Source organism: Tenrec ecaudatus, chromosome X (genome assembly GCF_050624435.1).
Source record: "Tenrec ecaudatus isolate mTenEca1 chromosome X, mTenEca1.hap1, whole genome shotgun sequence".
NCBI classification, from domain to species: Eukaryota; Metazoa; Chordata; class Mammalia; order Afrosoricida; family Tenrecidae; genus Tenrec; species Tenrec ecaudatus.
Genome location: NC_134548.1, coordinates 87807777 through 87833960, shown reverse-complemented (window position 1 = coordinate 87833960; position 26184 = coordinate 87807777). Strand labels below are relative to the sequence as shown.

The window sequence follows — 26184 nt, the reverse complement described above, 5'->3', positions numbered from 1 at the left end:
AGCAATCCCTTGTTAATTTACTTCATTTGACTTTAAAATTCCCATGAAATCTTGCTGCCTTTACCCTAAATCAGCATCACGATTACAGGCATTCTGAGAAGTATACTAAGTTGCCAAGATAATCTCTTCATTTTGGATGAGATCTCTTTTTCTGCATATTTTTCTTCTTCGCCTCACTGCATCAGCCCAGAATAACATAGTGATTCAAAATTTGTTGATGATTGCCCAAGGAGAGTCCAAAAGCATTAAGTTACAATGCAAAGCATACTGGAAATCTTTCTACTTTTTCTTATGCCCCTCCTCACAATTTTTAAACGCATCAGTTAAATTAAGCTTTTGAAAAACTATTCCCTTGGATTCATTCTCACATTCAGTCTTAAAACATATACAGTATTTTCCCATAGGCTACCTGATTGTCAGTGTAAAGGATTCTGTATGTTGTAAATAAAAGGAAATGACTTAACAGAAAGGTGTGATGTCACATCATAAGCTAGAGACGTCAGCTCTAACCAAGGATTGCTTCACACTGTAGGTGTGATACAAGTTCCTTACTTGTCTAGTTTGATATTTGTAAATTAGGAGTGCTGAATTCAGAACTGTTTTCATGGGAAACGTTGTGCAAATTACATAGTGCTAAAGAATATAAGAGCATTTCCCGAACTTTCAATGGATTTATATTCTGCTCTTGAGAGATTTCAAGACTAATTTGATTTATACTACTCATTACCAAATTGGAGGACATCAGATTGGTTATGGAGCAACACCAGGTAAGATTTTCTTCCAAAAATAATTTGTAAAGCTCGTTCACCTTTTTTTCCATATAATGATTAAGCATAGAATTAGAAAGGGGTTGCTTATGAGAAACCATACTCCTTTCTCGGATTTCATCCCCATCCAAGATCTTTGAAACAGGTAGTTTCTCTACAGGCACGATAGAAGGGTCCAATGATATATCCACCGAAAGCAGAAGAGGGCCATTGAAAGCATTATCAAAAGTGTGTTCCATAAAGCAGCCCGAGTCATACATGTTTCCCACGTGGTCTCCTCCAATTTGTAGGTCAGGATAATTCTGCCAGATACTTGTACACGACCAAGATCGATACAGATCCAATTCATTCAGTTGTCTTTCTCTTTTTGGAATGGGCAATGCAATGGACATATTTTCTGGATGACACACACCTTCGCAATTTCCCACAGTTCTGTCAGCTACACATTTTATTTGATTTGTGTCATTACATTGCTCTGTTAGACTTTCTTTTACAATCTTTTCTTGACTTTCCATCTTAATGGAGTAAAATGAATGTTTGTCTACCTCTAAAAGCTGCTTTTTCCATGTTTCCTTGTTATCATTTGAGTTCTTCTTACATTTACGTGTTTTGCAGAAGTTTGTATATTTCTCTTCTTTGTATAGGAGTTCAATTAGGAAGGCTTCTGCCAGCATTTTGTTAGAAAATGATGATAAATAGAAGACTGCAATATAATCCTGTAAAACAAAAGAATTCATGAAGGCTATGTATATTAAAATGCCAAAGAGAATATATCTCCTACATGACAAAAAAGTTATTTAGAGAAACGGTGCTGACCAAAGGATAAAAGTAGATCAGAAGTAAATAGACTTGGTTTCTCGTTCTGTCACTGTTTTACATCATTTAATCATCTCTAAGTCATAATTTTCATCGATCAAATGATAACAGCAATGCTACCATTCTTTTTTAACAGAGTTATTTCCAGTATAAAATTGTATATTATGGATATAAGTGTTTAAAGAGCACAAACTTATATAAAACTTACACATATACATATACACAATATAGCTATCTTTAAAGATTTATTTAAAAATCATAAATGAAAGTGCCTAACTTTTCCCTCTATCTTCCAAGGGCCTATTTAAAATCAAGGGCCTATTTTCAATTTTAAAATGAACCAGTTTAAGTTATGCCTTTAATAAATCTTTAATTTAGGTCACACGATTAAAAAAGCATTATGTTCTTACAATGTATATACTCACTGACATCAAGTCAATACCAACTCATAGTGTGCCTATATAGAGTTTCTGAGGCTATGTATCTTCTTAGGATCAGACAACCTCATCTTTCTCCTAATAGAACACATAAAAGATGTGAAAATTTCTACACAGTTTTACTCATGAAAACTGTTTATTTAAATCACTAATGTACCCACTTTCTTTCAATAATGAAAATATAAATAGGTTGGCAAATTTACTAGCAATATTTCATCTTTTTCTTTTGCTGCTTCCTTCTTGCCTGCTTGCCTGTATTCCTTCTTTTCCACCACCCTTTCTTTGGAATCTTATTTCCCTAAGAACTTATTTTCTTTTTTCTATGATCCTCTAGTGCAATTTTATTAGGACTTCCAATTTTCCCTGTTAATTCAGTAAAAATGTGAAAGAAACAGCAAACTTGACTCAGTATATACATATATTTTCCTCTAATGCAGCTATAGTCTCAGCTACAAATGTTTCCTGGTAATTAAATATGAAGATAATAAATCAAATATATAAAATTAAAACTTACCTTTTTCAAATTTTAAGATATTCTAAATATTGAGTCTTTTGAGATTCCATTAGTCCCCAATTGAGAAAAGTTTCTTTGGAGACCTTCTGCTTATGCTTTATCTCAGCTTATGCTTATGTCACAGAAATATATTCTTAACCACACAAAATAGTTCTGCTTTCCATTCATAACCTAGGACTAAACAAAACTTGTAGGAAAATTATGTGGGTGGATCACATGTGTGGAAATCATCACATACCAAAAGAGGAACTTGAAAGTGTTTACTCAAGATTCAAATGGCAATCAAAGTGTGAAATTATTTACAGAAAATTATTTCATTACACAAGGGCAGATACCAACAAGGCTTTAGAAAAATAAGTATAAAAAAGAAATATGCATTTTATAATAAATAATTAGAAATAATTCAATTTATCATTAATAGGAGAGGGCAATAAATTAATTATTATATATGCAATATTGAATTTTTTCTATGATGTGATGATAAATGGTATATATTGAATAATTATTACATTACAGGTCTTCTAAACACTTTGCAGATATTACTTGACTTAATGGTTCTATCAATTCTAGGAAGTATGGGTTATTATGCTCTCCATTTTGGACAAAACAAAAACAAACAAATTCACTGCTGATTCTATTTTATACAAGAGGAAACAAAAGTGGGAGAAAACTATACATTAATTTTTTCTCAAAGTTAAAAAAGTATAGAACAAATATTTTTATTTCACTCAGAACCAGATGGACTTAGACAATTGGATTTAGAACTACACTAGGTTGCTTGTATATGTTGTGACAATATATGCAAGACAATTCCTCATTTATTGAGTGATCACTATACGTTAGACACTGTCATAAATACCTTATAATTACTAACAAATTTTATCTGTATATCATCTCTATGGCATAGATATTAACCCAATTTTACTAATGAGGAAATTGAGGCAAGAAGTGAGTTAACATGCATAATATCACACAGCTAGAACCTGGCTTAAAAGATTGTGTGCTTAAATTTCTTGGTATAGTGACTGCTTCCACCTGTTAATTCACTTAAAACATGATGGAACTTCAAGAAGTCTTTGAAAAAATAGAATGAATAGATTAAATGAGAAATATAGACTTCCTTTTTTAACATATACTCCTTCAAGGTCAACTCGTCTTGTAAGCAATTTAGTTCATCTCTAAAGAACTAAAGGTCTTGGGAATTTCCTCATGTCAATGCAGTCTATTTCACATTGTTATCTGTAGAAAGAATTAGTAGAATTCATTTATCTCTGATAAGGTCCCTTTTGAAACTGAAGTCATAACCTTCTTAGTACCTTAAATTATATTCTGTTCGAACATGTTTTAAAAAGTTAATACAAATATATTTTGGTGCAAAAGCATCTTGAACTTCGTGCATACTTGCTCCATAATACACATTTTCCAGGGATTTTTGAAGGGTCCCTTATATCTAACTATATGTGCACTGTTGTAGGGCTTGTTAAATGCCATCAAGTCAGTTCCAATCCATACCCACCCTATGCAAAGCAAAACCCAAGACTGCATTGTAGTGTACCATCTTAATAATTGTTCCTTGCTTATGCCCATTGTTGTAGCCACTGTGTCTATGCATCTCCTTTAGGGACTCCCTCTTTTTTATTTCCCCTCTGCATTACAGAGCATGATGTCCTTCTCCAGAGAAAGGTCTCTTCTGACCACATGTCCAAAGTATGTAAGACAACGTGTTGCCATCCTTGCCTTTGGGGAGCACCCCAGCTCTACGTCTTCCAAGACAGATTTGTTTGTCTTTTTATTTAATGGTCCATAGTAATTTCAATAGTCTTCACCAGCACCACAATCCAAATTCATCAGTTTTTCTTTAGTTTTCCTTATTCAATGTCTAATTTCCATATGCATATGAGTCAATGGAAAATACCATGGCTTGGGTGGAGAGTCAGGAGCAAGATAGTGACCATGTAACAAACATGGGAGTGACTCTGCAAAAACTAGCACAGAGAGGCAAAGAGAAATATACTACACTTCCAGACCACATGATTCTGAAAATAAAGTTAAGTAGATACAAATTTTTCAAATAAAAGAGCAGCAATGTCTGCACATAAACTCATCTTTGCCATCACCTCTCGGCAGTAGATGGAGTGCAGAACCCAAACTCTTCCAGCTGATTTTTCTCGTCCATGAAATTTCTAGTGTGGGTGACTGGATAAGCTGCAGGGACATAGCTTAACAAGACCAGCCTTGGGTAGATATAAGCACAAATATGTATGACTCTTGATCCAAGCCAAGGGAGCTCAGGTCAGATACTCTAGCATCCCTTCTTCCCCAATAGCTGGGATAGCACAGCCTACTGAGCCACATGGAGATAACTCTACAACGCAGCTTGGAGCAGGAATAAATGCTAAATAGACTAAATATTCACACATGCTGGGGAAGTTCCAGCCACATGTGACAAAACTCAGATTTTTCAGCAGATTCCATGCAAGCAAGAAGCCAAGGGAAGTGACGTATTTAAAGTCCTGAAGGAAAAAATACTATAAACCTAGAATCTTGTGCAAAGCAAAAAATATAACTTGAATATAGAGTAGAAATTAAAGTATTCCAAGACAAGAATGAATTCACAAAAATAAGACCCACACTACAAAAATGATACTCAAATATTCTGGTCAAAGCAAACAACACAAAAAATCTTGAAAAAGACATACAAGACAACTCCTCGCAAAAAAAAAAAACAAAAACCCATACAAAGAACAACAGACTAATGCAGGAAGAACAAAGAAACTAAACACAACAAAAATACACAATCACACACAGCATACTCCAATACAAAGTAAAATAACATTAACAAATACATACATAGCAATAATCTCACTGAATATTAATGGACTAAATGCACCAGTAAAGAGACTGAGAGTAGCAGAATAGAAAAGAAAAAAAATCCATCCAAATGTTGCCTACAAGAAACACACCCCATTACTTTCCTCTTGTTCCACTGTAATGTTCAGCCTTAATTTGGATTTCAGTAATTCATCTCGGTTACATTGTCCTTGATGAAGCCCTACCAGGCCTCCTACAACCTCCTCGCCATTGATTTTAGATCATTATTATTCCCTTTTCCCTGCGTTTGTTAACACCTACTTCCTTTCCCCCTCCTGCCCCTCTCCCAAAGCCCCCGGAACTGTCAGTCCCATTGTTTTTCCCTCCAGATTGTTTATCCCATCTGTCTTATCTGGATAAACATGCAGAAACAATATGCACAAAAACAAGACACAGCAAAACAAGCAACATTTAAAACAAAACAAAGGAAATAGAGCAAAGAACTAGGACTCAAAGGACATTTAATTATCAAAGGTTCATTAGGGATGGTGGGTGGGGAAGTGAGGGTAAAAATGAGAAGCTCATACCAAGAACTCAAGCAGAAAGAAAATGTTTTGAAAATGATGATGGCAACAGATGTACAAATGTGCTTGACACAACATATGCATGTATGGATTGTGATAAGAGTTGTTTGCGCCCCATTAAAATGATTAAAAATAATTTAATAAAATGAAAGAATAAGTTCTATTGCATCACCATTGGTAATACCCAACCACATAATATAGAGAAAGAAACAAGATGCTAAAAATATGCATATTGTACAAGGCTATTTTCAAAATATTTTAAAACTAGTAAAACATCATGTGTTGTTTATGCTTACCTAAATATTTAGCAAGGGTGAAATAACATAAATATAAAGTATTCATATGGAAAAAAAGAAAAGAAACACACCCCATAAACACAGAAATGAAGACCCTAAAACTCAGAGGCCGGTCAAAAGCATATCAAGCAAATAACAACAAAAGAAAGTAGGGGTTGCAATATTGATCTCTCAGAAAATAAAATTCAAGGTAAACAATGTAATAAGAGACAATAACAGACACTACATACAAATCAAGGTAAAAAGAGCCTAAGAAGACATAATTATAATAAACATTTATTCACCCAATGAAAGACGCTCTAAATACATCTGTGAAATCCTTATAAAGTTGAAAAATAATATAGTTTCAGTCACTGTGAGGTGAGATTGGAGACTGTATGATGCGAAGTCTGTTGGGAGCTGGGTGGGAGACCGACTACCAGGGGTGATGACATTCCAATTAAAGTGTGGGTGATGTGAACTGGAGTCTGAGCTGGGCCAGCAGAACTGTGGAGAGAGGATGGGCCTTCAGGTTTTGCTCCCTCATGCCCTGCTCTTGTTTTTGCAGATCCAGGCCGACAGCAGTCATTGGACCTCATTGTCCCCATTCTTTTGTCCCTCTACCTCCACCCCAACTATTCAATAAAGTGATTTGATTTTTAAAAAGAAAGAAAGATAAAGGATATAGGCACCTCAACAATTAATGACAGGCGCTTTCAATACCCCACACTCAAGGAAACATAGAACAGCAAGGAAAAAAATCTCAATAAAGATGCAAAAACCCTCAATAACATAATCTACAAAATCGACCTCATTGATACAGAGCACCCCATCCAATAAAACACAGTATACGTTTTCTCCAATACACATGGAACATTATCAAGAATAGACTACATATTAGGCCACAAATCATGCCTCAACAAATTTTTAAGAATTGATATCCTGTGAAAAATTTTCACAGACCACAAATCTGTATAATTAGAAGTCAACAACAAAACAAAAAGAACCTAAACACAAACACATGGAGATTGAACAACGTAAGACTAAATAATGATTAGGTAATAAAGCAAATAAAGAATGAAATAAAACATCTCTTGTGACAAGCAAGAATGATAGCACAACATATCATAACATTTGGGACACAGCAAAAGCCTTAACTGGGGTCAATTTATAGCAATGAACACACTGGAAAAAAAAAGAAGAAATCCAAAATTGACACCCTACCAGAGAACTTTCAAGAACTGTAAAAATAAAAGAAGGAAATAAAATAAATAAAACTAAACAAAATTAAAGGACCAATAAAAGAAATAAGTCAAAAGGGCCAAAGTATAAATGAACTATATGGAACACAAAGAAAACAGCAGAAATATCAACAGCACAAGAAGAGGTTTCTTTAAAAGGATTAACTAACAGACCATTGACAAACTTAAAAAAGAAAAGATGCAAATACCCAGAATAAGTGATGAAAAAGTGCTATTACAACAGATCCAAATGAAGTAAGAAGAATAATAACACACGATGATGAAAAACTGTAGTCAAACAAATTTGATAATGTAGAAGAAATGGAAAGATACCTAGAAATATATCATCCACTCAAATGAATGCAGACAGATAGTGAAAAGCTCGACAGACCCATAGCAAAAAGGACCAGATGGTTTCACAGGGGAATTGTGCCAAGTGCTCGGAGCAGATCTGACACCAATGCAACACAACCTATTCCAGAGCATAGGAAACTATCAAACTCATCTATGAAGTCTGCAAAAGACTGATACTCAAACCAGGCAAAGACCCCACAAAGTTAGAAAATTATAGAGCAATGTCCCTCAGGAACATAAATGCTAAAATCCTCCACAAAATTCTGGCCAATAGAATCCAATGACATATCAAAAAAATAATTCACATGACCACGTGGGATTCATCCCAGGGATGCAGGGATGGTTCAATATTTTTTGAAAATGTAATCCACCACATGAACGAGGCAAACGATAAAAACCACATGTTCATATCAATAGATGCAAAAAAGACATTTGACAATATCTAACACCAATATTTGATCAAACCACCCATCAAAAGAGGAATTGAAGGGACATTCCTCAACAGAATAAAAACCAATTATGAAAAACCAATAGCGAACATCATGATCAACAGAGAAAAGCTAGAAACATTTCCAATGAAAACAGGTTCCAGACAAGGATGCTCCCTGTCACCACTCTTATTCAACATGGTGCTGGTAGTAGAGTCACCAAGTAATATAAAGACATCACAGGAGTAGAAATAGGCAAAGAAATATGAAACTCTCACTATTTGTAGATGCTATGATTCTATACATAGAAAGCCAAAAGCCTTCACAAAAACAAAACAAACAAACAAACAAAAACCTACTACAAACAATCAAGGGATTCTGCAATATAGCCGGATACAAAATTAAAAACCATAAATCAATTGGATTCCGATACACAAGCAAAGAGAGCAACGAAAAAGACACCAAGAAATTAATACCATTTACAATAAGCACACAAAATGTAAAATACTTAGGAATAAAACCAATTAAAGAAACCAAAGACCTATATAGAGAAAAGTAATCCTGCTATTTTACCAAATCCTTCCATTGTTTCTGACAGTTTTTTTGGAGTCTTTGGGCTTTTCTACACAAAAAAATCATATAACCAGCATATAGTGAGTTTCCCTTCTTTGCTCAGTTGTGTTCCTTTGATTTCTTTGTATTGTCTAATGATTTTGGCCAAGACTTCCGGCATAACCGTGAATAAGAGGTTCGATATAGGGGTCTCCTTGTCTCAGGGGTTCCCATTCTCAGGAGAAATGTTTAAAGTTTTCCCCAGTTGAGCATGATCTTGGCCATTGGTTTTTCATATGTGGCCCTTATTATGTTGAGTACCTTCCCTTCTATTCCTACTTCTGAGTTGTTTTTCAGAAATGTGTGGTGGCTATTGTCAAATGCCTTTTTTGCATCTATTGATGTGATCATGTGGTTTTTATTATTTGAGTTGTTAATGTACTGCATTGCATTGATTGCTATTCTAACACTGAAACAGCATTGCATCCCTGGTTTGACTCAGACTTGATCATGGTGATTTTTCTTTTTATATGTTTGGCTAGAATTTTGTTGAATATTTTTTTTGCGTCTAGGTCCATTTTCTATCTTTGTGGGGTCTTTGCTTGATTTTGGCACAAGGTTTATGCCTGCTTCATAGAATGAGTTTAGGACGTTGCCGTTGCCTTCTATATCCTGGAATAATCTAGGAAAATTGTAACAATTTTTCACTGAATACTCGGTAGAATTCCCTGCTGAAGCCATTTGGTCTTGGGATTTTCTTATTTGGTAGTTTCTATATGATCTTTCCTATTCCTCCTTGTGTTATGAGTCTGTTGAGTTTTTAAAAACCGTATTAATTTGTGTAGAAGGTATATGTTCTAGGTGTTTATGAATTTCTTATATGTAAAAAATTTGTTGATATACAGTCTATCATAGTAGTCCTTGTAATTCTTTTCATTTCATTCGTATGTTGTGATGCCCCACTTTCTTCTCTTAATTCTAGATAAGGATCTTCTCTTTTTTCCCTTTAATTAATTTGCCAGTGGTTTGTCAATTTTGGTTATCCTTTTAAAGAACTTCTTGTTGATTTTTCCAATTGTTTTACTGTTTTCTAGTTCAATTATTTCTGCTCTAACATTTGTGATGTTTTCCTCCTGCTGTTGAAGGGTTTATGCTATTGCTTTTGTTCTAATTGTTGCATGTGTTGCATTAATATGTTAATTTTAGATTTCTCCTCTTTTTCCCCATAGGTCTGTTGGTTGCTATAAATTGTCCTTAGATAATTTCTTTTGCCATATCTCAAAGATGTGGATATAGTATGTTATCGTTTTTATTTTTGCGAGGAATTTCTTGAAGGCTTGTTTTATGTTCTGAAGTAGTTAAAGTTTATCGTGCCAACCTGGCTGATAAACACATGTGGAGTTAATTGAAGGGCGGAGTGATAAATGACTCAGTGAACCTCGCCTTTCGAATTCTGTCTCCTGCTTTCTGATGGTCGGACCAGGGTGCAGCTGCCTTAGCCAGTTCCCTGCTTCAGCTGGCAAGGCTTACTTCTTGCAAGACATCCCTGAGGAAAAGCCACATGGACCTACCCTCATGCCGCTCTGGGTCCTGGAGCAGCCGTGTGGAGACTCCTGCCAGCGCTGAGATGCTTACACACTCACTGATTCGGCTTTCCTCCTGCGGTCAGCGTCATTGCCTGTGTTTTGTGAGATGGAGGAGGACTTTGTGTATTGGTGTCGGACATATGGGCTAATGTTGACTTATGGGCTTGGGCAGCACTGGGTTGGGATGTTTTCTTTATGTGAACTTGCCATTTATATAAAACACTCTTATACATATGAGTTTCTGTGGATTTGTTTCTCTAAAGTACCCAGACTAACACATGCTCTAACATATATTCTGTTCTAGATTATGTATCCTATGTGCTGGAGAAAAATTTATTTTTTGCTATCGTTGGATTGAGTGTTCTGTATATATCTAGATCAAGGTAGTCAAATGTGTTCTTTAGTTCCTCTAATTCTTTATTGAATTCCATTCTTGATAATCTGGCTTTTCTTGGGAAGGGTGTGTTGAAGTCTCCTACTGTTATTTGTTGAGATTTCTATTTCTCTCTTCAACTTCACAAGGATTTAATCTTATGTATATTTCATAAGGCAAAGCTTTCTACTCCTACAAAGAGATATAATCTTGGAAACCAAAAGGGGAAGTTTTACCCTATCCTATAAGGTCACTATGAATCAGAATCGACTTGTTAGCAGTAAGTTTGCCTTTTGGAATTTCACTGGAGCTATTTATGTTTATTATGTTTATGTCTTCTTGTTCTAATATTTTCTTCCTTTATGTTAATTGACTTGAAGTCTATTTTACATGAGGTTAATATTGCTACTTCTGCTTTCAAAAGCTGTTTTTGGCATATAATTCACATATAATGTAATTCAATATAGTTCTACCTATATTTCTACCTATCCTGGATTTCATATACAGAAAATTTTTAATGGACAACAATAACAAATTAAAACAGATAAAGACCTCAATTGAAAATAAATAAGAAAATACTAAAAACTAGAAAAAATGTAAAATGGATCAAAAGGGGGTCAAATCATAAAGTATTCAATTTTAACCTAAGTGCATCTGCAACAGTCTACTTTCGAATGCACTCTGTATCAGAGTAGGCTTTTCCGGTCTGTGGTGAGGGTGCGTTCACTGGAGGAACAATTGTGAAGAGGAAGCCGGACCCGGCAGTGTTCCATGGTGTTGTGCATAGGCTCACGATGGGGCAGAAGCTACTCGACGGCCCCCGACGACAAGAACAGCATGGTACCAGGCTAATGTCTCATTTTCAACAGCAACCCCCCAAGGCATTAAAAAACAGACGATGACCCATTTCAAAGAACAAACTAAAAATTATAGCTCAAACTTGAAAAAAAACCCAACACCATCTGCACATCTAAGAAGCTCCACAAATTCCAAGTGAAAGAAGCCCAAAGTGATTTATGTTTAGATACATTTTAATCAACTATTGAAATCCAAAGGCACACACAAAATTTTTCTGAAAACCACAGGAAGAAAATTGATCCCGTTAAGATTATATGCTGTTTTCTTCACAGAAACCATTGTTGCCAGAGGCAGTGGGATGACATAATTCAAGTACTTAGAGAAAAGGTCTGTCCATAAAGAAACTCAAACTTGTCTTTCTTAAATGACGGCAATTGAAAGACATTGCCCACACCATCAAAAGCTGTTACTTACAAGATATGCTAAATGTAGTCTTTAGGTTTAAATAGGACAATAGATAGTAACTCACAGCTAAATGAAGATATAAAGATCTCCAGTGAAGGCTATTTTTATTCTCCTTGTTATGGCTTATGTGATTTTGAAGATAAAACTTTAAAAATTATAAATTTATGTTACTGGGCACACAATATATAAAGATGTTATTTGTGACAACAGTAACATGGATGGGCTGCATACAAATAAAACAACATTTTATGCTAAATTTAAATTGGTATTAATTCAAACTAGACTTCTATAAATTTGGTTATTAAGGATAATCCATATGGTAACCACGATGACTATATTTTTCTTAAGTTTACACAGAAAGAAATTACTTTTTTCACTATAGAAAAAAACATCATGGGAAGAAATGAGGGATATAAAAGGCATAAGATATACAGAAAACAAATAACTAAATGATAGAATTCCCCTTTTATGATTAATACAATTAAGATAATATTATTCATTCCTAAAGCGAAATGAAGTTCTGATTCATGCTATGCCATGGAAGAACCTGGAAAACATTATGCTAAGTGGAGTAACTTAGAAAAAAGAAATATTATATGATGTCTCATGTTAAAATTTTAGAATAAGCAAATGCCTTCAGACAAAAGTAGATTAGTGGTGACTGGAGCTTAAGGAGAAAAGGAATGGGAGTTATTGTTTCGTAAATGCTGATATTTTTTTAATTTAGACAATCAAAAAGCTTTTGGAAGTAGCTGAGGGTTTGGATTCACAAGACTATGAATAAAATATCACTGAATTTTACACTAAAAAGCATCATAGTGGCAAATTTCATGTTATATAGATTTTATTAAAATAAGATTTTTAATAGGAAATGGATACGAAGTTTTTGACAAATATACAAATGATATGATACTCATCATCTTCATCCATCTGAGAAGTGCAAATCATAACCAAATGTGATACCAATTTTTACCCACTATAATAGTTATAGTAAAAAAAGATAAAAACAAATATTGGCAAGAATGAAAGAAATTTGAAACCTTATATGTTGTTAGTGTTAAAATAAAATGATGCTACTATTTTGATGATCAATTTGGTAGTTCCTCAGGTTGTTAAGTATTCAATTCCCCTATGACCTCACATATCTGATTCTTTGTTATCTATTCAAAAGCAATGAAAAATATGGCCATACAAAAAGCATATACATGCAAATTAATTATTTCTAACAACTGCTTAGAAGATAAAGAAAATAAGGTTATATCCAAAACAGGGAGAATTATTTGGCAATAAGGAGGAATGAAATACTCATGAACACAAAGGAATGAAGTACACATTGAACTTAAAAAGCAAAACATAATTCTAGCCATGCATCTACACGGTTATTGCAGGATTGTATATATCACAGTGTTTATCTCTCTTGTCCGTAAGTCTTGCTCTCTTCCTAGTGTCTTCAACTGACTAAATAATTTCTAAATAACTCTCCTCTTATAGTGCACTCCCTTCACCCAAGTTACTAGATGTCTACCTCTCAGTGATTTACTCTTTCCCTTCCCATTCCTTGTAACCAAGGAATATTTCTTTTATGTCAAAGTCATTTCTTGACTTTTAAATCAGTTTCATACAATATTTGTCCTTATGTGGTAGATTTCACTCACCATATTATTTCTCAGATCTATCTTTATTCTTTAACATTGTGTGGTATTCTATTTTGTTTATACCATAATTTATCTATTATTCCATTAGCAGGCATTTAGGTTTATTCCATATTTTTGCGATTGTTAATAACAGTGTGATAAGAATTGGTGTACATATAACTAGTCATGCCATGGCTTTTATTTCTTGAGGCTATATACCAAATAGTGGAATTGTTACAGGTATTTTTATTTCCAACTTCTAAAGAAGTGTCATAATATTTTCCATAATATCCTCAATTTATATAGCCTCACAAATAGTGCATGAGAATTTTCATCTCTCTTCACCCTAACCAGAATTTTTTGGTTTTTTTGGGGGGGGACTTTGTTATTAATGTTGGGGTTAGATGGTATTTCATTGCTTGGATGTGCATCTCTCTAATGGTTACCAATCATGAGTGTTTTGTCATTTTTTTTTGTTTTGTTTTGTCATTTTTATTGTCCATCTGAATGTCATCTTTGGTGAAGTGTTTGTTCATGTCCTCTGCTTATATCTTAGTTAGATTATTTGTCCTTTTGTTGTTGAGGTATCGATACATTCTATACATTTTACAATAGTCCCCTCTCCAGTATGTCATTGCTCAGTGGGTGTGGAAGAATGGGACTTGACAGAGGATATTCCTACATGTGTATTGACATCTGTTGTAAATATATTCATAAATGTGGTAGAGAATATAGGGGGAATGTTACAAAAACATCTTAGATGTAACCAAACATGTTGACTGGATAAGTCACAGGACCTGGGATCTCAGGATCATGGTCTTGGGGGACACCTAGGCTACTTGGAATAACATTGCCCACAAATCCTGCTTTGCTGAATTGTTACTAGGGTATTACAATCTCATGAGCAGCCATCCCAGGTCTCACCAATTCTGGAGGAAAGAAGAGTGAAGAAAACCACAGATGCATGGAAACAATTAGTTCAATGGATTAAATGACCATGCAAACATCAGCCTCCACAATCACGGGATCAGAATAAGATGATGTATAGCTACCACTACCAACTGCCCTGAACGAGATTACATTAGAAGATCTTGAAATAGAGTGGGAGAAATGTGGAAGCACACTTAAAATCATTTAAGAAATGTAGGCTTACTGGGTCTATATAGACTGATGGAACATTTGTGACTGTGGCCCTTATTCACCCTTCCGGTGACTCAATGAATTCAACTCCCTGTCTCAATTTTCAGTTAAACAGCAAATAGGTCTAGAAGGAGAATAATAACCATTTGAGACAAACAAGAGTCAGGAAAGAAATAATGGAAGTGCAAAACTCAGGGAGGAAGTGGCATACTTCATGTTACATTGTGGGGATTGTAATAGATTACACGAAGCAAAATGTGTTTGAATTGTTTAATTGGAAAATTGCTTTCATTATTTTGAAAATATTCAACCAACAGAATGAAACTTAGTTCTCTTGAGAAACAACAGTTTACAATTTAGGTAGGATTTCATTTTCCGGGGAAATATTCTGAAAATTCTTTATGAAGTTGACTTCAATATTGAGAATTTCATTTATGTTTCCTGTATCTATCAGGTATGTAGTTCTCATAAAACAAAAGGACTTAATTTGGAACTAGAGCAACATTTAACAAATGTATACCAGGATGCTTCAAACATTTGTGAAAAATTCCATTTTTTAACATATACATTTAGAAACTAACATTTTAAAACATATTCCATTATCTTTTAATGGCATTTTTTTGAACAAATATTTTGATGTCCCCTTGTGTATGTTATTGCCGTTGTTACGGATCATAAAGTTGGTTCCAACTCACAGCAACCTATGCACAACAGACAAAATGAGGCTGGGTCCTGTAATATCCTCACAATTGTTACTTTTGAGTCTATTGTTGTATATGTTAATTGCAAAGTATTATCTAATATATATGTCTCAGATGTTCATTTTTTGAAGAATACCTATTTTTAACAGCATCAACTTATTTGATATTACAGTAGAGTAAAAATGCGATTAGAATATTATAATTATCCTCTTCAGCAGTTAATGAAGATCAGTGGAAATTACTGGCCACATATTTATAAAAGAATTTTTAATAGTCTATTACAAAGAACTCTGGTCCCTCTATATTTCTGCTATTCATTTTTATAGAAATCAACAGAATTGTTCTTCATTTGATTCTAATGTTCTAAAAAATTTAGAGCTCTAAACAGAAAATTTAGAAATTGTATTAAAATTGCTTTTTCTTTTTTTCTGTGTCTTCTAAAAAGACATTAGTCACCTAAAACAACTAACTCAAAGGACACGTAAATTATGTTTTTAAAAGTACTAAGTTTATTTTAAAGCATTGCATCATTTGAATTTAAGTAAAGTCATTAATAAAGACTATAATGACATTAATAAAAGCATACACCTGCATACATCAAATGATATAATAGAGTAATTTGAAGAAAAAACTGAAGTAAAGTAATACAGAACTAAAATTACACATGTGTGTGGAGAGACAGAGAGAGATAGCTTAATAATGATTCTCATCAGTCTGGAAAATTATGCTTTAAATTTTTCCTTTTTTTCAATGGATGTTGTACTATTTGCTGGAATAGTCATAGGAAAAATCTACCTCTGTTTAGATTAATTTACTGGTACAAAATATGCCTAATCTAAAAATTGAAAAACTCATAGATATGAGTTAGTATCATTCATGGTAATAAGTTACATCAAATGGGGGGAAACCAGTAATTTGTTTTAAATAACAGTGTGCAATTCATCTTTTGACCTTTCCAAGGAAAACCAATTTTGCCCATCTGTTTTATATTTGTTAAGTACAAGTCTGGGCTATTTGGGAAAGAATGTAATTTTAAATTTACTTGTCAACTTCCTTTCTCACATCTCACATGACATACGTATGCAAATTTCACTGGGACCAGCAATTTGGCAATATGAGTCTATCATAGTAAGAAGTCAAAATCTTGTCAATTGAATACAATTTTGGGTAAAACATCTATTTTCAACGATGAAATATGTAATGAAAAGGAAAAAAACACCTCACTGTCATCAACAATGACTCATAGTGACCCCCTGTGGGTTTCCAAGATTCTGTTTATAGAAGTAGAAAGCTTTGTCTTTCTCCTGCAGGGAACCTGGTGGTTTCAAACTGCGGACCATGCTGATCACTGCTCTATGCTTAACCAGTACACCACTAAGGTTCCTATGAAATGAAAGGATAACTAATAATCCAAGGAAATTTGTGGTTCAGTAGACAGAGGTTACATTTACAAAAGAATAGGAATGTTTTCATTACCATAGAGAACAACAACTGACAAATCATAAACATCACTTGCTACTATTTTGAATCACAATAGTAACACATGAAAAGGTATATATTCATGTTCACTAAAATTAATGAAGCTATTTGAGTTTCAGAAAATTCCTTCATTCTTCTTTTGCAATTACTCATTGTTTAACAAGTTGAGCTACAGATATAGTTAAGCTGCAATAATGATACCCCAAAAAAGCAATCGGTATTCCTTTATAAGATCATTGACGTACATACATTGCCTTGATAGATAATACTATTGCATGACATATATTTAACTTTTATTTTTATTTGTTCTCCTCATTTTACAGTCGCATTTTAATTACACATTCATTTTGGTTATTTGCATACAAAACATCAAATAATATGTATTTTCATACTAAGTCAATTTAGTTTGAAGCCAATATCATTGTTATTGTTGTTTTCTATTTTATAACAGCATGGAGATTTCCTTTTTCAGGAAGTTTGAAAGGGAATGTTCAAGGTTCATGCTTGCTCCTTTTGCTTTGCCTGGGCTTCTGCTTCCTGAAAGGAAAAACAAACAAATTACATAAATTTAAATATCACAAAGCATCCACCCATGCATACTCTGGTTAGACCAAATATGCCTAGCACAAAGTCTAAGAATAGTCCAAATGAGGATATTGGTCTTTTTGCAGAAAATAACTGCTTAAAAATTCTTAATTGAAAAATAGAAACTTCTGCCTAGAAGCTGATAACAATTAAAGACTGCCTAAATCATATTTGAGATTTTCTTTCAAAGCTTATTTGCATAACAAATTTAATCCACGCTAGATGGATTTGCTGTTGCTATAGAATCTATTCTGACTCGTGGTGACCCCATGTGCTCTGAAGCCGAACTTCTCCATAGGGTTTTCTTGATTATGATATTAGTAGAAGATTGCTACGTTTTTGGGTTTTTTCGTTTTTTGCTATTACTGTGTGGGTTTGAACACCAAATTTTAGGTCAGCAGCTAAGCATAGTGTACAGTGTGCCTAGGGACCTTATACTTTACATTTGTCATACTAAAGGAAATTGCAATATCATTTCCCCAAAGCACAGCAAACTCACAGCCATTGAGTTGATCCCAACTCACAGTGACCCTGCAGGACAGATTAGTATTGCCACTGTAGGTTTCCAAGATTTTAAATCAGGGTGCTCAACACGTCGATCACATGACATTAAAAATATAGACATAAGCCTATTAACAATTCTGTCACTTAACTGTTACACAATGCTGCCAATCAGATGCAATCATAGGTGTCAAACGCATGCGCAAACAACCACGCTAAGTGCAGCAAAACTGACAAGCTAAGTTATCGCCTATTTTTAGACCTTGTTTTTTTTCCTCTTAAATGTAAGAAAGGGTATTAAAATGAGTGGGGGAGCTGGACCAAGTAAGAAGACAAAACCGTATCACTTTTATACGGAATGGGAGATTTTAACACCACAAGCCGACATTCAGCTGAAGGTCAGAGTGCATGAACAGTTTTGGAACTTACTCGCAGAGGGAAAGTACCTAAACCTGAGGAAGTGTACTACCTCCTTGACTGCATTATTCGGCTCTACTTATTTATATGAATCAGCCCTTTCCCACACAAAGATCATTAAGTTCAAGTACCATTCCACCATGACTGATGATCTTTTGGAAGTGTGCTTGCAGCTGGCTGTCAGCAGCTACTGTCCGAACTACGCATGCTTGGCTCATTCCATTCAGTGCAAGCTGTCAGAATAAACTCAGGTCATGACAAAAAATGCAAATGGCATTGTGTTGTGCAATATGGACTCATGTGGATATGCAAGGTACATAAACATATATTGTACATATAAAGAATTCTCAATGCATTTATGAATAAATGTAATAAATAGATAAAAATAAATATATGTTATGCGTTTTTGTAGTTGGTAGGTCATTTTGACTTGATCACTTTACAAATAGCTCGCATGCTGGAAAATGTGGGCACCCCTGTTGTGAACGTTTACAGGAGTGGCGAGCCTCATCGTTCCCCCATGGATTGGCTGCTACTTCTAAACTGCTGCCCTGGAGTTAGCACCCCAATGTGTAAACTCCTATGCAAAGGGTCGCTCTTATGCCATTTTGTATGATGGTTATGAGTTATGTCTGCATGATCAGCAGCTAACAACCAGCAGCTCCTTGAAAGAAAGACTGTGCTTTCTACTCCTGTGAACAGTTACAGTCTTTGAAACCCACAGAGGCTTGCTAAGAGTCAGCACTGACTCGCTGGCAAGCTAGAGTGAGAACAATGATTTTGTGGTATTGCTTCTAATCCTCAAAGGTCTTGTTATTATGAATTTTATCCAAAAACTTCCGAGTTATCAACCTTCATCTCTTTGCCTCTTACCACCTTTCCACAGCACCTTGCTCCCACCTTAGTCAGAAATGACTCAATGGCAATTTTACCCCTAAAAATTTGTTTGGTCAATTTTACCCCTAAAAATGGCCAGGGCCTATCCTTCACTCTCCATCTCTACTACTACTACTACTACTACCACCTTAGTCCCAGACACTGTCACTTCATATCTACACTTTCCCCACTTCCATTCCCACTCTTTTCGACCCATTCTCCATGGAACAATCTGTGCAATGATTATTTTAACAGTTTCTGAATGGGTAATATATATACCTAGTAAAAGACTCAAACAGTACACAGTAACTCCTTCACACCCTTGACTCCCTACCAAGTTGTTCAGCTGGTCTCATGAAAGGCTAAAACTATACTTAAAAGCTATTTCCTTTATGAAATACTCTAAGTATGAATTATGTAAAATTATATGTGTATATCCCCCAGCCCTTTTAACAGAATGGTAGGGAATTATTCTTACTGTTCTTTGGACCTTGCTATAATACATATTTTATATATTCTATTCTGACAACTCTGTATTATTTTATGCATATACCCCCAATTTGTTTCACTTGTCCTCTCCTGATCAAGAATCAAGTTCCACTCTCACAGGCTTTATTCCATTCATGTCACCGTGGTTGACTATACTTTGAGAAAGCAGCTTTTCCTCAGCCATATTTCCAGTACCTTCTGACTCTAGGGGGCCATTTTCTGGCACCGTCTCTGACAATGTTCTGCGTCCATTGTTTAGACCTTCAGTATCTAACAAATATTCGACATTATGTATGAGGTTTTCAGTGGCTACTTCCTCCAAAGTGGGCAGCAGATTCCTTCTTCTTAATCTGTTCTTAGTCTGGAAATTCCACTGAAATGTGTTCCTATTGTGTGACCCTGCTGACATTTGAAACACCAGTCACATAGCTTCTAGCATCACAGGACCACAGACAGAATCACAATGCTGCAAACTGAAAGACAAGTGGTGGTGGGTCTACATAATAAAATTTGGAGTTTTTCCTAATGACTGGTTGTCCCACATGGTTTTCCCACCAACAGAAATAAAGTTAGCTTCTCCTAGAGAGCCCTGTGGCCGAAAACCTTTGGACTTGAATTTCCATTAAGGTTCACTGACCACCCTTCTAGGAGTGTCTGTTGATTTCCAATGTGAGAAACGGACTCCACTTGAAGTGGAGGCCTCCTCGATTGAAGTGGTTCTTAAGATGTACAAATAAAGGGGTGATGTACACATCATGAGCAGCAGGGAGGCACACCACTTCACTGAGACGGGAGAGTGGATTCGAAGATTACATGAGCTGAGAACAGATGTCTGTCTTTGTCTTGGTGTTTGTCCTTATAGTCGTGGTCTCATACAATATTTGTCTTGTGACTGAGTAGCTTGGCTCAGCATAATGGTTTTGAAGTCTACCCATATCATGAGGTGTTTCATGGTTTCATCCCTGTTTTACGAGGATGCATACTATTCAGTTGTATGTTTGTAACCGTTTCTTTAGCCATTCTCCAATTGATGGGCTTTGGGGAAATTTCCAACTTCTTGATTTTGCGAACTGTGCTGCGACGAACATGGGACAGCATACATCTGTTTGTGTTGTGTCCCTTACTTCTTGGGGGTACATAACCAGAGGAGAGATTGCTGGGTCTTACGGGATTTCTATTACTAATTCTTTAGAAAGGCTTATATTGTTTTCCATCATGGTTGCACCTGTGTAAAAGCTCACCAACCGTTCTTAGTGCTCCAATCTCTCCACACCCTATCCAGCATTTGTTGCTTTCTGTTTTTTAATGGGGATATTCTCGTGGTTGTTAAGGTAATATCTTATAATTGTTATAATTCGCATCTCCAGGATGGACAGTCATCACGGGAATGTTTTATGTGCATGTTAGCAATTTGAGTGCAATTTGGGGGACCTCTCCATTCATGTGCTTTGTCAACTTTTTAACTGAATTGTTTTTTCTTATTGAGGTGTTGCAAAATTCTATACATTTCATTAATTAGTCCCTTGTCCTATCTGTCATGACTAGATTTTATCATAGTACATGGGCTTTATTTTTTTCTGTTTTGCTGGAGTCTTTTGATGTACAAAAATGTTTCACTTTTAGTTAGTCTCAGTCATTTATTTTGTCTTCAACTGTGTGGCCTTCCTTAACCAAATGTAGGAGTGTGTGTACGCCCTGCCACAGGGCTCTTAAGTTTGTCCCATTTTCTCATTAGTTCTAGGACTTACATTTAAGTCTCGGATCCATCTTGAATTTGTTTTTGTACATAAGGTGAGGTCTGGATCCTGCTTCATGCTTTTGCACGCAAACACCCAATTTGGCCAGCATCATTTGTTAAAGCAGCTGTACTGTTCTCGTTTAATGCTTCTATGCCTTTTGTCAAAAATGGGTTGCCTGTAGGGGGAGAATTTATTTCTGGGTTTTGTAGTCTGTTCCATTGGCTTATGTATCTATCATTGTACCAGGAGCAGGCTGTTTTGACTCTTGTGGCTGTGCGGTTGTCTAGTGAGAAGTCTCCTACTTCTACTTTTTAAAGAATTTTCTGCTTCTCTACCCTTTCCATATGAAATTGGTGATTAGTTTTCTTTTCTTTTTTTTTAATTTTTATTTATTTTATTTATTTTTTTATTTTAACAATTTATTGGGGCTCATACAATTCTTTTCACAGTTCATACATATACATACATCAATTGTATAAAGCACATCTGTACAGTCTTTGCCCTAATCATTTTTTTCTCTTTTCTTCTTTTACATTTTATTAGGGACTCATATAACTCTTACCACAATCCATACATATACATACATCAATTGTATAAAGCACATCCATACATTCCCTGCCCCAATCATTCTCAAGGCATTTGCTCTCCACTTAAGCCCCTTGCATCAGGTCCTCTTTTTTTTCCCCCTCCCTCCCCATTCCCCCCTCCCCTATATGTCTTTTTTTTCTTGTTAAGAATGAAGTTTGGATTTGATTGGAATCGTGCCATGATTCTAGAGTGCTTAGGTAGTTTTGATATTTTGGCGATGTTTGGCCTTCCTATTCATGAAAAGGGATTATTCTTACATTTATGTACATTTCTTCTGCAGTTTCCTTTGTACAGGCTTTTGTTCTTTTGGCTAGGTATATTCCTAATTATTTCACCTTTTGTGTGGCTATTGTAAAGAGGATCATCTTCCTGATGTATTTTTCAAAGCTCCCTTTGCTGGTATCTAGGAATTCAATTGATTTCTGGTTGTTAGTCTTTTATCCTGCTATTTTACCAAATCTCTCAAATGCTTCCAATTTTTTTGTGTGTGTGGAGTCTTTGGCTTTTTCTACATATAAAATCGTTGTTATTTGGTGCTGTCACGTCAGTTCCAACTCACAATGACTCTATGTAACACAGAACAAAACACTGCCCAATCCGGCACCATCCCCAAAATTGTTCTCATGTTTGAACCCATTGTGTTTGAGCTGCAGCCACTATGTCAATCCATCTCATCTAGGGACCTCCTCTGTGTTGCTGTCTCTTCCCTTTACCAAGCATGCCATCCTTCTCTCGGGTGTCCAATGACACCCTAGAGAACATGTCCAAAGTAGGGAGGAGGAAGTAATTCTGCCATCCTTGATTCTCGTTCTTGTATAGTGGCCTGTCTAAGACTTCCAGCATAACACTGAATAAGAGTGGCTTAGTGGAAATCTGTGTCTGCTTCTTATTCTCAGGGGAAATGGTATCAGATTTTTTTTTTCCACACTGAGTGTCAGGTTGGCCTTTGTTATGTTGAGGAATTTCTCTTCTATTCCTATCTCATTTCGTGTTTTTATCAGAAACAGGTGTTGGATATTGTCAAATATATATTCTGTTCCTACTGATATGATCACGTGGCTCTTCTTCTCTGGTTTATGCACTGCATTATTTTAATTGTTTCTCTAAAATTGAAACATGCTGGTATGAATCACATTTAATCATGTTGAATTATTTTTATATGTTTTGGACTCTATTGTCTGGAATTTTGGTTTTAGTATCAGAAATATGCTTGCTTATAGAATGAGATTGGAGTTTGCTGTCCCTTTTAATATTCTGGCATAGTTTAAATAGAATTTGTGTCAGATATTCACTGAATATTTGGTAGAATTCTCTTCTGAAGACATTTGGTCCTGTAATTTTCTTGGTTGAGAATTCTTTAGCAACCAGTTCTATTTATTCTTTTCTTATGGGTCTGTTATGGTGTTCTAGCTCTAGCTGAATTAATTTGTGTAGATGGTGTCTATCTAGATATTTGTTCATTTGTTCTAGGTTAGTCAGACTTTGTGGAGTACAGTCTTTCCTATTTTTAATATATATATGACTTGGTCAGAAATAGAGGTTTTTTTTCCTCCCTACTCCTCCTCTGCAAGGACCTGGCTGCTGTGATCACGGCCGTCTGAAGGTGAGTATGCTACCATAAAATGTGTCTGACTCCTTTATTTACTCTCTCTCCTAACTCTCTTCTCTCTTATTCTCTACGACTTTACTATAATCTTTATATATTATAACCATACAATTGTGCCTACCAAACCCATGATAGTGTTTGAGGATTGGTTACTCTAACAAGAATGAAACACTGCCTTGTCTAGTGTCATCCTCACATTTAGTCATGTTTGAATCCATCGATGGAACCATGGTGTCAAACCATCTTGTTAAAGGTCTTCTTTTTCACTCCCCTACTACTTTACCAAGCATAATGTTCTTCTCCAGGGACTGGTCCCTCCGGACAATATGTCCAAAGAACGTGAAATGAAGTCTAGCCATCTTTGCCTCTAAGGAACATTCTGGCTATACTTCTTCCGAGACACACTTCTTTGCTCGTTTTGCAGTCCACGATACTTTCAATATTCTTTGGCAGCACCAGAATTCAAATGAACTGATTCTTCATTGGTCTTCTATATTCAATGCCCATCACTCACATGCTCATGTGGTGATTGAAAATACAATGGCTTCAGTCAGGTATATCGTAGTCCTCAAATAACCTCATTACATTTCAACACTTTATAGAGATGTTATGCAGCATATTTGCCCAGCACAATGTGTTGTTTTATCTCTTGGCTACTACTTCCATGAGCATTAATTGTAGATCCGAACAATATGAAAATTTTGATAATTCAATCTTTTCTCTATTTATAATGAGGTTCCTCTAATGATGGAGGGTTTAGATTTCTTTACATTGAGTTGCAATCCACACTGAAAGCTGAAATCCTAGATCTTCATCAGCAAATGATTCAAGTTCTCCTCACTTTAACAAGCACATTGTGTAATCTGCATGTCACAAGTTGTTCATAACATTGTCCAAACCCTGCAAGCATTACCACCTTATAAAAATGACAAAGTGCTACACTGCATGTCCAAATTTATGTTTCTGTGGGTCAGACATGGTGGGCAGTTCAGGATAATTTTTGACTTGGTTGCCCATGGCTAGAGGTCGAGACTTTACTAAGGTCCACCACGAGGCCATAAGGTGTTTCTCAAATGTAAAATAATTATCTGCAGTGAATTGCAGGGCTTTGCTCCAAAATTCCAATTTTAATGTTTAACCAATAGATGCCTTCCAAAGACTACAAATAGAATATCTATCTTCTATTGACACTTTAAATAGCATGCATCAGCTAGATCACAGGGATCAAGTTCAAAAGCAGTATGCAAAGTAGCCTGAGGCTGTTGCAGAGTACTAAAATTGTAATGGAATTAATCTGTCAAAGTAAAAGTAACTATAAAAGGAATTTTCTAAAATAAAAAATGAAGTGGCCCAAATACTTATGTTCTCCATTTCGGCCACGGAACCATTTTACTCTCATTCTACACCTGTGGCCTCATGGGAAGTACTTTATGATCAGGTGACTGAGCACCAGAAAACTTGTCGTTAGTTTGCTGATGATTCTGCACAATATGCAGGCACCACTTGAAAGTGGATAACAGTATCACTACAACCCCTTTCTGAAACCTCCTCAAAGGACAGTGATGAAGGGAACCCTCCAACTGGGCAGAATGTTGAGTGGTACACCTAGTTGTTCAATTTACTTGGAAGGAGAAATGGCCAAATGCATGACTGTATACCAATTCACAAGACAAGGCCAAATGGCTTGGCTGCATGGTCAGGGACTTGGAAGAAGCATGGTTGGAAAATCTGTGACAAGGAAGTATAGGGAAAGGGCATATGGACAGACTTCTTTGAATAGGGCAAAAGGGGGAAGATACCAGTGTCTCCCCAAAGAATTACTTCTGCAGGAGGATTTTAACAATGAAGTGGATAGGGTGATATCTTCTGTGGAAATCAGTCATCCTCTTTCCCCAGCCACTCATGTCCTTACCCAATAGTCACATGAACAAAGTAGCCATGGTGGCAAGGATGATGTTTATGCATGAGCTCATCCACATGGACTTCTATTCATCAAAGCTAAATTGGCTACAGCCACTGATGAGAGCCCAATCTGCCAGCACAGAGACCATTTCTTAAGGGGATCAACCAGAAAGCTGCTGGCATGTGATTACATAGGACCGCTTCCTTCATGGAAAGGCCATCATTTTCTTCTTACTGGAATAGACACTTACTCTGGATACAGATTTGCCTTCCTGCAGGCACTACTTCTGCCAAAACTATCTTTCATGGGCTCACTGAAGGTCTTTTCCAATGGCAAAGTATCTCACCCAGCGTTGCTTCAGATCAATGGACCCAATTCACAGCAAATTCCATATGGCAATGGACCCATGCTCATTGAATGCACTGGTTTCCCATCATGGTGAAGCAGTTGTATTGATAGTACGATGGCATGAATTTCTAAAGACATAATTATGGTGCCCACTTGGTGGCAACATTTAGCAAGGTT

At 35.6% G+C, this 26184-nt stretch overlaps 1 protein-coding gene and 1 non-coding gene across 2 annotated transcripts in view; one reads left to right on the top strand and one right to left on the bottom strand.

Moving 5' to 3' along the window:
* The first annotated feature begins 6646 nt into the window (after nucleotides 1-6646).
* On the top strand, nucleotides 6647-6698 carry LOC142435334 (small nucleolar RNA SNORD104). Its single transcript, XR_012781409.1, has one exon. It is a non-coding gene; the product is annotated as a small nucleolar RNA SNORD104 (small nucleolar RNA).
* Nucleotides 6699-13009: 6311 nt separating this feature from the next.
* The window catches only part of SH3BGRL (SH3 domain binding glutamate rich protein like), a 113969-nt gene continuing 100794 nt past the window's right edge, over nucleotides 13010-26184 (bottom strand). Inside the window, exon 4 of the mRNA XM_075539641.1 lies at nucleotides 13010-17492. Coding sequence (XP_075395756.1) covers nucleotides 17454-17492 — 39 coding nt within the window. The 3' untranslated portion in view covers nucleotides 13010-17453. The remainder of the gene's footprint in view (nucleotides 17493-26184) is intronic.